This window comes from Akebia trifoliata, chromosome 2, assembly GCF_017979445.1.
Source record: "Akebia trifoliata isolate Shusen 1 chromosome 2, ASM1797944v1, whole genome shotgun sequence".
NCBI classification, from domain to species: domain Eukaryota; kingdom Viridiplantae; phylum Streptophyta; class Magnoliopsida; order Ranunculales; family Lardizabalaceae; genus Akebia; species Akebia trifoliata.
The window spans coordinates 5121695-5135113 of NC_141376.1; the positions used below are offsets into that span (position 1 = coordinate 5121695).

The 13419-nt window shown below is 36.5% G+C and overlaps 2 protein-coding genes across 2 annotated transcripts; both read right to left on the reverse strand.

The window, feature by feature from the left end:
• Positions 1 to 1717: 1717 nt before the first annotated feature.
• Positions 1718 to 3774, reverse strand: LOC147409020 (cytochrome P450 CYP82D47-like). Its single transcript, XM_086459057.1, has 2 exons — positions 2813 to 3774; positions 1718 to 2551 (listed from the first exon to the last, which is right to left on the reverse strand). Exons 1-2 carry the CDS (start codon positions 3749 to 3751, stop codon positions 1928 to 1930), a joined length of 1563 nt encoding a protein of 520 aa, XP_086315183.1. The 5' UTR covers positions 3752 to 3774; the 3' UTR covers positions 1718 to 1927.
• A 3684-nt stretch (positions 3775 to 7458) lies between these two features.
• On the reverse strand, positions 7459 to 12463 carry LOC147409021 (cytochrome P450 CYP82D47-like). Its single transcript, XM_086424705.1, has 2 exons — positions 11486 to 12463; positions 7459 to 8238 (listed from the first exon to the last, which is right to left on the reverse strand). Exons 1-2 carry the CDS (start codon positions 12437 to 12439, stop codon positions 7615 to 7617), a joined length of 1578 nt encoding a protein of 525 aa, XP_086280831.1. The 5' UTR covers positions 12440 to 12463; the 3' UTR covers positions 7459 to 7614.
• Between the last annotated feature and the right edge of the window lie 956 nt (positions 12464 to 13419).

Below are 13419 nucleotides of genomic sequence, written 5' to 3' on the forward strand. Positions count from 1 at the left end.
ATTGGACTGATTTTTAGTGAGGATGATCGCTAAACATTTAAAAATCAGTCCAATATGAAATTTTCTATCCCATCAAAAGTGATTTAGAATTGTGGACCGTCGATTGTTTACCGTTAATTACAAACCACTCTTGATGGGGTTAGAAATTTCATTGGGAGATAGAATTTATCATATAAGACTTTAAAGTTTCGGATTTGACTGCATTTTGATAAAGAAAATATTTATGGTGAGGGGATCATGCTCATAAAAAATCAACCCAGTATAAAATTTCTAATCCCATCAAAAGTGATTTAAAATTTTGAATTATCGATTTTCTGCCGTTAATTTGTAAATCATTTTTGATGGGGTTAAAAGTTTTAGATTAGGCTGATTTTTGTTGAAAATGATCTCTTCACCATAGATTATCACATTAGCAATCCAAATCCCCAAAAGTTTTGCAAAAGAAGTTGAGGTAATATAAAAGTTTTGCAAAAGAAGTTGAGGTAATATAAAAGAAGTAACCCACACATACAAGTTTTGTCGGGTATCACATGTACCTGGAGGATGTGGGTGAGATATGCTCTAATAAGAGGCCAATTCCTCAACCCCTACTCAGGTTTACATGGTTTGGATGCTCTCGTCATCAAATATACATATATAGACTAATTTAATAAGATTTCAAATCTTATTTAGAGTTGATTTTTTTTTTTCTCATAAGTTTTTATTGACAGTGCTCACAAGCTCTGGGACCAACATAATGGCATCCCTAATTTACAAAACTACCCTTGTTAGGTTTGATGTGGCGTGTAATGGAGAGCTTGTGAGCATGGTGAGGAAAACTCAGTAAGCAAATAATCTCTCCCAAGGGTCATTGAATCCACATGGGTTGTCATATTCGAAAAATAACACCTGAGCCCCTAGAGTTCATGGCATATATTAGAATTAAAACAAAAACAAAAAAAAAAAAAATTATATGTATTCTCTCCCATGAACGAGCATGGGAGAGAGCCCTAAAAAAAGTCAATAAAAAACAAAAACATTTTTAATCTTGATCTAAGATGTTGAAAATTACTGTCCACCAAATTCCAAATTTAAAATTAAAAAAAAAAAAAAAAAATCCACCAATGGAAATGACTTTTTTTTTAAGTTCTTAAAATTTTGTGCTATACATGTGGCATCTTGATTATGTTTTTGGATGTCACATGTGAATGGATGTTTTTCTATGAAAAAACTTCGCTAATTCAACAACTTATTTGAAGGCAAATTATTAAAAAAGCCTCCCAACTTGGACATGAAGTTCTTGTTATTTTAAAAGGAAAACTTGTTTAAGGGCAGTTTTATTAAAACCTTCCTTAATTAAGAATCTTCATTAATGTAATACGAGCCAGATTACATTATGGTAAATATTGATATCTATAATTTGATTTAACAAAAAGACAATGTTACACATGTTTATTTTATAAGAAAAACTTATTTAACCTTTTTGGGATCAGGTTCTTATTGAAACTAAAATTCTTGGTTAGGCTCGTAAGTTATTGGATCAGAATAGATTAAGAGTATTGGGTCAAATCGGATAGATCAACAACCCTAAAACCTCCAGTGGTACTTCATAAGCACATATTGTTCTCGTTAGAGATATGATAATTTATTCACTTATTTGAAAAGTTATCGGGGTTTAGGCAGACCCAAACCAGCCATACAACCTACGGTAAAGCTTACCACTCCTATCCTGATCAAGGATTGACAACAACTCACAAAAAAAAAAAAAAGGCTACAATGAAGGGTAATGCAACCCACAGGCCACAGTCATCTGTATCGAAGCAATCAAGCCAGCAGCCCTACATAAGATAATTTATGCTATTACATGCTACATTGATTTATCAAGCTCACATATGGTGTAGGATTTCTAATAAAGGTATAGCAGGTATCACAACCTCTATACCTTTTATCACTCATAAAGTCTTGAAGGGAGTCGCGGGGTGATTAGGACGTCAAGTGGGGTTACTTTGAGATTAGTGAGGTTGGCACTCTCGGTCATATCCACTGCTGCATCAGATGGCGTCACAAACTCAAATGCATGCAACAAATGTGCAAGAGTTAAATGCACCACTTGGAGGCCGAATGAGATCCCTGGGCATACTCGTCTACCGGACCCAAAAGGGATGAATTCGAAATGTTGTCCCCTAACATCCATGGTCGCTTGGCTAGTGAGAAATCTCTCTGGTTGGAACTTGGTAGGGTTGGACCAAACTCGTGGGTCTCGCTGAATTTTCCAAAGATTTGTAATTAAGCGCGTGCCTGCAGGGATGTGGTAGCCAGCTACGGTGCAGTCCTCAATGGCCTCATGTGGTGCAGACAATGGAGCGGCTGGGTATAGGCGCAATGTTTCCTTAACAATGGCTTGCAGGTACATAAGTTTCTTTATATCTGTTTCATCCAAGGGTCTATCCTTTCCAACATGGAAATCAATCTCATCTTGGGCTTTTTTCAATATGTGGCGATTGTTTAGTAGCAAGGAAAGTGCCCATGTTAGAGTGATCGATGTGGTATCGCTCCCACCCAAAATTAGAGTCTGCAAAGTCAACCAAAAAATGTGTGAAAACAAGAGAGAGAGAGAGAGAGAGATCCTAGTTTACATTTTTCCAAATAATAAAAAAATAGAAGAAAATTCTTGTTCACTGAGATACTCTAGGATTTTCGTAGCTAAACTGATTCTAGCTTGGTAGTTGGAATGAAAAATTACAAAAAAAAAAAATAATAAATAAATAAAAGAAAAAAGAAAACGCATGCTCTTAATACATACTTTTCGTTGTTAATCAGCGAGATAACGTACCATGCATGTGGCCTTGTTAACGACATCAGCTTCATAACCATAGAGCTTTTCATTCCCAAGAGTTGAAAGCATCACGTCCATGAAGTCTCTATCGCTCTGTGCCTTACTTGACAATTTGTTTTGTCGACGCTCTTGTAACCATCTCTCAAGAAGATCATCCAATTCTTTGATAGTTCTCTTCATGGCTTTTTTGTGACCTTGCACGTCCAACCACCCCAACAATGGCATATAGTCCGACACCACGAACAAACCCATAAAGTAAAAAAAATCTCTCATGGCTTTTTGGAATCGTTGAGCCTCCTCCTCATCCTCACATGCAGCTCTAGCCCCAAAATATCGCTTCCCAGCAACCATCCTAACAACAATGTTAAGTGTCATGTCACCCAACGTTGGTACACCATTACCTTTGTTATTCTTCTCCCACAATTGGTACAACTCCCTTATACACATGTCAACCTCAGAGGTCCGTACATGCTTGAGCAACTCGAGCCTATGGTTCGAGAGAAGCTCAAGAGTGGCTATCTTGCGCACTTCACGCCAATACGGCCCATAAGAACTTAAGCCGAACATGGCTTGGTTGTAACCCATAATCTTCACGGTCATGGTGCTTGTGCGGGTGGCGAACATCTTGTCGTTGGTAGTGAAACACTCCTTTGCTACCTCCCAACTACTCACCACCAGTGCTCGATGTACACCTAGCTGTATCATTAAGGCCGGTCCATACTTGTCGGCCATGGCCCCCAGTGTGAAGTGGGGCGGGTTGTGACCCCTTAACATAGGAAGGTGACCGATGATGGGCCACGCTCCACCTGCTTTGGGAGCCTTGTTACTTTTACCATTTGATGTTCTTCTCCATGAGAAAAGAATATAGAGAAAGAATAGGAAGGCAAAGATGGTGGTTATAGTAGTAGTGGATGATAAACATTGAAGGGACTCCATGGCCTACAGTTTTCGCTGCTTCAGTGTGGCACAACTTTACCTCCATTTATAGACTTGGGAAATAATTGAAGGAAAAAAAATAAAGTCATGATAATCTGACTCCCCCACGTTGCATGCTCAAAATACTATCCTAACTAGGGGACCACCTTGGTTCGTTTTGAGGTCAAATTGGAATTAAATCAATATAGGTCAATTCCACTAAATAAGAACCAAAATTTAAACAAATTCCATTGGAACCAAACCAAACTAAATTCGGTTTGGTTAAGTTCAGTTCTACGGATTGTCAATATTTTATAAATTTTAAATAATAATTTTAATAAAAAACAAACATATAAAATAAACATAAAATTTCATACAATAATCAATAATTTATCCATAAAAAGTCATTAGTTTATCCACACAAAAAATACTAATCCATGTATATATATATATATGTATATTTATTGCATGGGGTTTGGTTCTATGCAAATTTGATCCGAGAATCGAATCAAATTAATCGGTTATCTATTTTTGTAATCTGGAATTGAACCACAACTTGTTCCAAGCCAAATCAAACCACCCCAAAACTATTGGTTTGATTTGATTCTCGATTTGAACCAGATCAAGTTGCACCCCTACTCCTAACATGGCATATGCTAAAACCATAAATTTTATGTCTCGGGATACACATATGCACATCTCCATAAATATGTGCAATTGTGTATCCTAAGAAAAAATGTGAATGATTTTAAAACATGCTGCATTAGAAAAGTATTTTGAGTATGCACGTGGAGAAGTCTGAAAATCAATACTAAAAAAAGAAAAAAAAATTGAAAACGTTTATTTATCTCAAACAAATGATTGAGATGGGATAATATTCCTAGAACAATGTATACAATATAAAAGCAATGATTAAATACCTTTAATGATCCACTAATCCCTAAGTAAATCATTGTTTTTCCACTTATATCAAGCTGTTATGCTTAGTGGAGAGCCTCAGCAAACATTGCTTTAATGTTTGAAAAATACATACACGGAAAATTAGGGACTTCAATCCGTACGTTTACGGCTCTGTATCTTACAGTACATTAGACAAGACAAAAATGGCTGCGAAATGAGGACTTCAATCCGTTTACGGCTCTGTATCTTACAGTACATTAGACAAGACAAAAATGGCTGCGAAATGAGTGGAGCTGATTGATTGCTTTTGTGAATGAAATTCATTTTCTCCCTTAAAATTTTGCCTGAACCTGGCTAACTTCACATACATTGCTTGAAGTTTTTTCTGTATGACTCACACGGACAAGAAAGGAGGAAAAACACATGATTTAGAAGATACACATTGCAAAATAATATTCACCTAGAGATGGATTTATTTTTAAAGGAAAATGCTTGAGTGACATTAAAATTTACATAGTTTCACACATTACTGATGTAGATTTGTGTGCGGAACCATTCTTCAAAATGCATGTGAGAAGCATTTATGGTTTTGTGTGCACCTCCACGTTAATAATGTAAGAAAAAATGTCACTCAAGCACAATTACGAAAGGAAAATGTTTTGATAATGAGAAGAGTGGTGATAAATTAAAAGGAGTCGTGATAATCTGACACCCCTCTGACATACTTCCTTGGCGTGATAGTGCATGAAATCATAGATTTTTTCTCGGGATACTCAATTGCATATCATGATAATTATGTGTAGTTGAGTATCCTAAGAAAAAAGATCTATGGTCCTATGTACTGCACCATGACAGTAAGTTAGAGCAAGAGTCAACAAATCATTATTCAACTAAAAAACATAGTCTATTGACGTGGCATGTGCACCGAGAATCATATATTTTTCCTCGATGTACACAAGGAAAAATGTATGGCGTAGTTTATCTAACATAATATGACAGTTTACCTTGTCATGACAGTCAGGTTTGTCTCTCCTTACCTAAGGAAGAGTAGACCTTCCGCTCACTTGCCCGAATTGTGCCAAGTGGAGCTCCTGTGCTTCATGGGTAACACAGGTCTCGGCTGTGTTAGATCAACTCGGTCATCGAACCTCTCTTAGATCCAGACATGTGTAGGATATCTAGATTTAACTCCAGATTTACCCTATACCAAAACTAAGGTAATAGAAAAATAATTACGCTAATGTGACTAATTTAATAAGATTTCAAATCTTACTAAAGTCGTTGAACCCACATGGGTTGCCATGTTGGCAAAATAACACTGCAGCCCTCTAGAATCGGCATGGATCATATTTAAACAAAATTGAAAAAAAGAATTTTTTATTTACTTATATCTTGATCCAAGTTGATAATTAATAGCCAGGACACTTCCAAATTTAAAAGTAAATAAAATCCAACTATGGGAAATGACCTTTTTTAATTTCTTTTTCAAGTTCTTGAAATTTGGTGGGGTCATGGAGTGACCTCAAGATCAACTTCATTTCGCACTTTCTTGACATGGAGGTGTGTATGAATCATAGATGTTTTACATATTGATGAAAAAATCTATGATTTATACACACCTCCACATCAGGAAAGTGCGAAATGAGGTCAATCCTTGAGATCACTTTAGCATTATTAAATTTTGTGCTATACATGTAACACCTGATTATGTTTTTGTATTCCACATGGATGGGTGGTAAGGAAAGTGTTTTTTCATAGAAAAACTACTCTTATTCACGAACTTATATTTAAAGGCAATTCTTAGAAAGCCTCCCAACTTGTCTGTGAAGTTCTTGCTAATTTTATGAGCATAAGTATTTAAGGGAAGTTTTAAGATAAATTAATAATTAAGTCGTAATGAATGCACGCAATTTTGGTACACAGCTGACATGGCAATGGCATAGAATCGTAGATGATTTCATCGGGATACACAACAAAAAGATGTACGGTTATGTGCCCTTGCCATGTTAAATGCATATTAAAACCACGTGCATTTATCATTATTCTTATGAATTTTCATTAGAGTTGTGATAAACCGAAAAAAAAAAAAAAACCAACCAGACTTGATTGACATGACATGTGCACACAATCAAATATTTTTTCTTCTGAGTCCTGATAATATGACTCACCAGGTGGCATACTCAAATGACTCCATGACGTTGACAAGTTTGGATACTGTAGATTTTTACGCTTTAAGATACACGGTTCACTTGAGATACACTTTATTATGGGAAAGTGCGATGATGTATCCCGAGGTGTACATATCTACAGTACCCAAACTTGTCATGTCATGTAGTCATTTGAGTATGCCACATGATGAGTCATATTATGACGACTCTTTTTCTTTTTCCTCAAGATACACACGAAAAAAAAATCTATGGTTTTGTGCACATTCCACGTCAATTGAGTATCTTTTTTGAGTTAATTTATCATTGTTATTCTTTTCATTAATGTATACATTATGATAAATGTTGATATTACTTTTGATTGAACAAAAGATGTACAATGTTACTCATGTTTATTTTATAAGAAAAACTTATTTACATTACGTGAAAAAGGGTAAATTCGATGCCATTGGTACATCAAATTTGCTTAAATTTAGCCAAATTGTACGGAACTTCATGTCAAATTTACCCTTTTTTCACGTAGTAAATTAAGGTTAGTTTTTGGGATCAGGATTTTATTGAAACCCAAATTCTTGAGTAATGTCCCAAGCAATTAATCATCAGAATATATTGAAATTTTAGGTCTAATCAAATAGATCAACTGCCCTAAAATCGCCACCAGCATAAGATAAGCATGTAGAGTTCTCTTTAGAGATAAGATCATCTTTTATTACATGCTACATTGATTTATGGAGCTCATACACAACATAGGATTTCTTATACAGGTACATATAGCAGGTATCACAACCTGTCATCTGTCCCAGTATTTAAATAATTTAATTAATCATAAAGTTTAGAAGGGAGTCGTGGGGTGATTAGAACTTCAAGTGGGGTAACTTTGAGATTGGTGAGGCCGGCACTTTCGGTCATATCTACTGGTGCATTAGATGGGGTCACAAACTCAAACGCGTGCAACAAACGTGCTAGAGTCAAGTGCACTACTTGGAGACCGAATGAGATCCCTGGGCACGCCCTTCTGCCAGACCCAAAAGGGATAAGTTCGAAATGCTGGCCCCTAACGTCCACGTTCGCTTGGCTTGTGAGAAATCTTTCTGGCTGGAACTCAGTAGGGTTGGCCCATACACGTGGGTCTCGCTGAATTTTCCAAACATTTACTATTAGGCGTGTGCCTGCAGGGATGTGGTAGCCAGCTACGGTGCAATCCTCAATAGCCTCATGTGGTGCAGACAATGGAGCGGCCGGGTACAAGCGCAACGTTTCCTTGACAATGGCTTGGAGGTACACAAGTTTCTTTATATCTGCTTCATCCAAGGATCTATCCTTTCCAACATGGAAATCAATCTCATCTTGGGCCTTCTTCAGTATGTGACGATTGTTCAGTAGTAAAGAAAGTGCCCATGTTAGAGTGATCAATGTGGTATCGCTTCCACCAAGGACTAGATTCTGCAAATCCAACAAAAACAACGCATGAAAACAAAAGAAAATAACATAGCATGGGTTGGTTGGTATAACAATTCGGTGAGTCGAGATATATTTTTATATTTTTTCCCTTAATTTATGTTATTATAAGAATGGTACACCATATTTAATTATATGCTGATATAAATTTTGAGAGCTACTATTGCCACACCAACTTTTGTTAATCACCAAAGAATTGCACACAGTTGGTGTAGCGTTAACAAAAGTTGGCATGGCAATAGCAACTCTCTAAATTGTTCTTTGGACAAGCCCTTTACGAAATTTAATTTCTCCGAATCTAAATCGTTAGCGGTGTCAATTGAGTTCACTGCCCATCATTACTTCGGCCCATACCATCTGGAATACAATGGTTAGGGGCTTTATTTTGAGACTAGAAAGGTAAGGTTGGGTTAAAAAAAATTCAACCCATTAAATCTGGACCAAAATAGGGCTAACAATGCTCACATGGTCCAGCCATATATTATGCACAAATAAATGTAACCAAGTCTAACTATTTTTCAACTATAATAGCTAATAGAACTCTATTTTGATGGAAAACAACATCGAATGACTCCAAATTATTTTTTAAATTGAATGAATATATTATATATATTATATATATATATATAATCTGAAAATCAGCTTGAACCCATCCAACTTAAGCCTGAACCTGTAGGACTGATTTAACGTATAGCTTAGCTCTGTAGGGCTAGGTTGAGGCCCAACTAAGCCCAGCCCGAACCAGCTGTCCATTAACAAAACTACAAATCGTATCTACAATGGGTCAGCAATAGTCGATTAGTCACTTTACCTTCTAATTTCAAGAAGCATAATCATCAAGTAAAGGGACCTATATATACAAGCAACATCTACTAGATTAGTGAGCTATAGTTGTAATTTTTTATTTAGATAAGTATCGACTTAGTGGTTAGGTTTCATAGTATCTGAACCTAGGTCATGGGATACACACTCATCGATCTTTAAGTTAGTGTCCTCCCATACTTATTTATAGAAAATCACTTTCCATACTAAAAAAAGTTTCATGGCTGCATCCCCTTGTGTTATCCAAAAACATGATCGGATGCTACACGGATACCAAGGACAAAATTTGAAGAACTTTGAAAGAACATATATTAAAAAATTATTTTTTTTATTGTTAAATTTTAATTTCAATTTTGGGAGTTTGTAATGATTCATTTTCAAAAGCTTGGGTCTAGTCTATAATTTTATTTTCTCCCTTTTGAATATGAATTTTTTTCATGAAATCTAAAAGTTTGTGTTGTTGGATATGGTGAATCATGTGGACTGAACGACCTTTGATAAGAAATCTTACAAAGTTAGTTAGGATAACCTAACTTGTTTATAATAGAAATGGCAATGATCTGATTTTTATTCGGCACTTGATTTGAAAAAATAGGATTCGGATGTAGAAATTAGGATTTTGAATCAAGTTCGAATATAAATTTAAAAAATCTGATAAAATTTTGGATCAGATTCAAATTAACCTTGACCTGATCCGATGTTTTATTAATACAAAAGCTACTCTCTTAAAAAATCTCCCTAAATCCCATCTTCCTCAACCTAATAAATTCTTCCAAACCTTTTTCCCCAAATCCATCATCTTCATCCATTGTCCTCTCTCTCTCCCTCTCCCCCCAACCCTAGGCTTTTCTTCCTAAAATCTAATTTATGAAAAGAAAGAAAATAGGTGTCGGATTGAACTAGTTTTGGGTTGAGTGAAATTTTGATCAGATCAAAGATTCAATTATCTAATTAGATCAAATCTGGATAATAGGCCAAAGATTTCGGATCGGTGACGGTTTTGTACTGATCCGATATTGAATCGATCTATTCTAGATCTAGTCTATTCTCAAGCCAAAATTGAGATGCTTGGATTTCCAAGAAAATACATATCCTTAGATGACTTGTACTAATCCAGAGGATTGCCACAAATCTCTAGAAATTATGTGTTTTTTTTAACTTGTCTTCCTATAGTTGTAAAGAGGGGTGAAAAGTAAGAAAAAGCTGCGATGGGAGGTAAGGACCGTTTTTCTAGAGAAGAGATGAGAGTATTGGTCCCATAAGGATTAGAAAAAACTTTGAAGCAGGCAGCCTACTTCAAAATGTTGAAGAAACCCTCTCCATTGGATGACATGTGGCATTCCCTCCCTCAAGGAGGTGTTTCAAATTTTGATGAAAATATAAGAGTGTAAAATAAATGCAAAGCTCCACGTGTCTGATAACGAGGAACGTTTCTTCAAAATTTGAAGCGGACTGCCCGCTTTAAAATCGGACTCATAAGGATCGGTGGTCCTTAAGTCCTAACTAATCCTTGTAGGCACGTATACCAACTAGAACGTTCCCAAAAAGGAAAGAGAGAGCCACTATTCAACACTGATTTGACATTTGAGGTTGATTTGTAAGTAATAAGACAAATTTTTTCTCCCCACTGTTTAGAAACTTTAATTTTTAGATTCCAAATCTTAAAATGTATCGTGGGATTGTGATAAAGAATCATGTTTTTTAATACCACAAGATGATATAATTAGAAATTTTCAATTTTTTTCGCTATCACGGGAAAGAGAAAAGTTTTCCTCTTATTACTCATATCATCAGTGCCACGTGTCAAAATAATGTTGAGTTGTGAGCAAATAATCACTGATTCTTCAATTTCCCAACTATTCAAAAACAGTAATGATTTTCTTACTCCATCATGTGACATACTAAAAATACTCTCTTGATTAGGCATATGCTACAATTATAAATCTTTTTCCTAGTGATACACAATTGCACATATTTATGGGGATGCATATCCCAAGGCATAAAATTATGATTCTAGCACATGATATGTCAGGAGCGTATTTTGAATATGCCACATGGGGGAGTCATTTATCATGATTCATTAAAAAATTGAGTCATGATTTTCTAATTCTCCTCTTTGACAAAATCTCCCTTCCTCCCTCCCTCATGTGACTTTGCATAGAACCATAGATTTTTTCATAAGGATACACAATTGCACATTCTCATTAATATGTGCAATTGTGTGCCCAGAGGAAAAAATCTATGTTTTTCCATGGTTCTATGCATAGCCATGTAAAGAGAGTTTGTATAGAGGGAGTCAATTTATCATTATTCTTAAAAAATAGAAGAAAATTCTTATCCCCAAGGCCCCCACAAGATGGGAAGCATTCCTTAGAAATTATATAGCGAAACTAATTTGAGTTAAACGTACCAAACTCGTGGACTTGATCACAACATCGGCCTCGCAACCAAAGAGCTTTTCATCATTAAGAGTTGAAAGCATCACATCCATGAAGTCTCTATCGCTTTGTGCCTTACTCGACAATTTGTTTCGTCGATGCTCCTGTAACCATCTCTCAAGAAGATCATCTAAATCTTTTGCAGTTCTCTTCATGGCTCTTTCGTGACCTTGCACGTCCAACCACCCTAATAGTGGCAAGTAGTCCGACACCACAAACAATCCTGACAAGTAAAAAAAATCTCTCAAGGCTTTTTGACATCGCCGCGCCTCCTCGTCATCCACACATGCAGCACTAGCACCAAAATAACTCTTTCCAGCAACCATTCTAACAACCAAGTTAAGTGTCATGTCACCCAACCATTGCTTCATCTCTGCAAAAACACCATTGCCTTTGTTATTTTTCGCCCACAATTGGTACAACTCCTTTACACACACATCAACCTCGGAGACCCGTACATGCTTTAGCAACTCAAGCCTATGGTTCGAGAGAAGCTCGATCGTGGCTATTTTGCGCACTTCACGCCAATAAGGCCCGTAAAAACCGAAGCCAAACATGGCGTTGTTGTAGCCCATAATCTTCATGGCCATGTAGCTTGGGCGGGTGGCAAATACTTTATCGTTGGTTGTGAAACATTCCTTTGCTACCTCCCAACTGCTTACCACCAGTGCTTGACACACACCTAGCCGTATCATTAAGGCTGGTCCGTACGTGTTGGCCATGGTCCCCAACGTAAAGTGGGGTGGTTGGTGATCTCCTAACATAGGAAGGTGACCGATGATGGGCCATGCTCCACCCGCTTCGGGAGCCATTTTACCCTTACCAATTGCACTTCTTCTCCATGAGAATAGATAATAGAGAAAGAATAAGAAAGCAAAGATGGTGGTAATAGTAGCCGGGGATGAGAAATATTGAAGGGACTCCATGGCTTTCAGTTTTCGTACTACTTCAGTATAACTTTACATTCATTTATAGACTTGGGAAATAATTATAATCAAAAAAATAAAAACATGGAAAACAGTAATCTCCACATAAACGGTTGAGATGGAATAATAGTAAAGTCATAATTAGCCTTTGAGTTGTGGTGAATGCATGTGGCCTTGGTACGTGATAAGGGCATAGAATCATAGATCATTTTCGTTGGGATACACAAGAAAAAGATGTGTGGCTCTGTGCCCTTGCCATGTCAGCTATGTATCCAGCCACTTACCAAGACCGCGTGCATTTATCATTATTCTTATCCCTTTAAATTTGCTGGTCTCTACCGACTACTCTCTATTAAAGAGTCGTGATAATCGGATTACCCGTGGCACACTCAATCAGTATCCTGACATGAAAAGTTTGGGAGCCGTAGATATGTAAGTCTTGGGATACACAGTTCTCTTGGGCTACACATTTTTATGGGGAGGTGCAGTTGTGTATCCCGAGGCATATAGATCTGCGGCACCCAAACTTATCACATTAGGAGAGTAGATTGAGTGTCACCAGTCACCACAATCTTCTGGATTTCATGAAAACTCAGATTAAAAAAAAAAATTCAGAAAAAAAAAATCTGTTTTGATATTTATCTAAAGTGTTGAAAATAGATGGTTATTGAGCTCTACAATTTAAAATCAGAATTAAGCAATATATATATATATATATATATATATATATATATATATATGGGTCCGTTCAGCAACAAACATTTTGGCAAAACATTTTTCAAAACATGGGTTAGAGGTTTTGGAATGGGCTGATTTTTGGTGAGGATGATCTCTACGGTGAGGAGACCATCCTCACCAAAAATCAGCCCATTCCAAAACTCCTAGCCCCAGTTTACAAGTTGAAAAATCGTGGACCGTCCATTTTTTATAAACCATTTTTGATGGGGTTAGAAGTTTTGGAAGGAGCTGATTTTTGGTGA

Coding starts and splice junctions, on each gene's coding strand:
- LOC147409020 (XM_086459057.1), bottom strand. CDS start 3,751: ATGGAGTCCCTTCAATGTTTATCATCCACTACTACTATAACCACCATC. Junction 2,552..2,812: donor TTAACAAGGCCACATGCATG/GTACGTTATCTC, acceptor TTGACTTTGCAG/ACTCTAATTTTGGGTGGGAG.
- LOC147409021 (XM_086424705.1), bottom strand. CDS start 12,439: ATGGAGTCCCTTCAATATTTCTCATCCCCGGCTACTATTACCACCATC. Junction 8,239..11,485: donor TGATCAAGTCCACGAGTTTG/GTACGTTTAACT, acceptor TTGGATTTGCAG/AATCTAGTCCTTGGTGGAAG.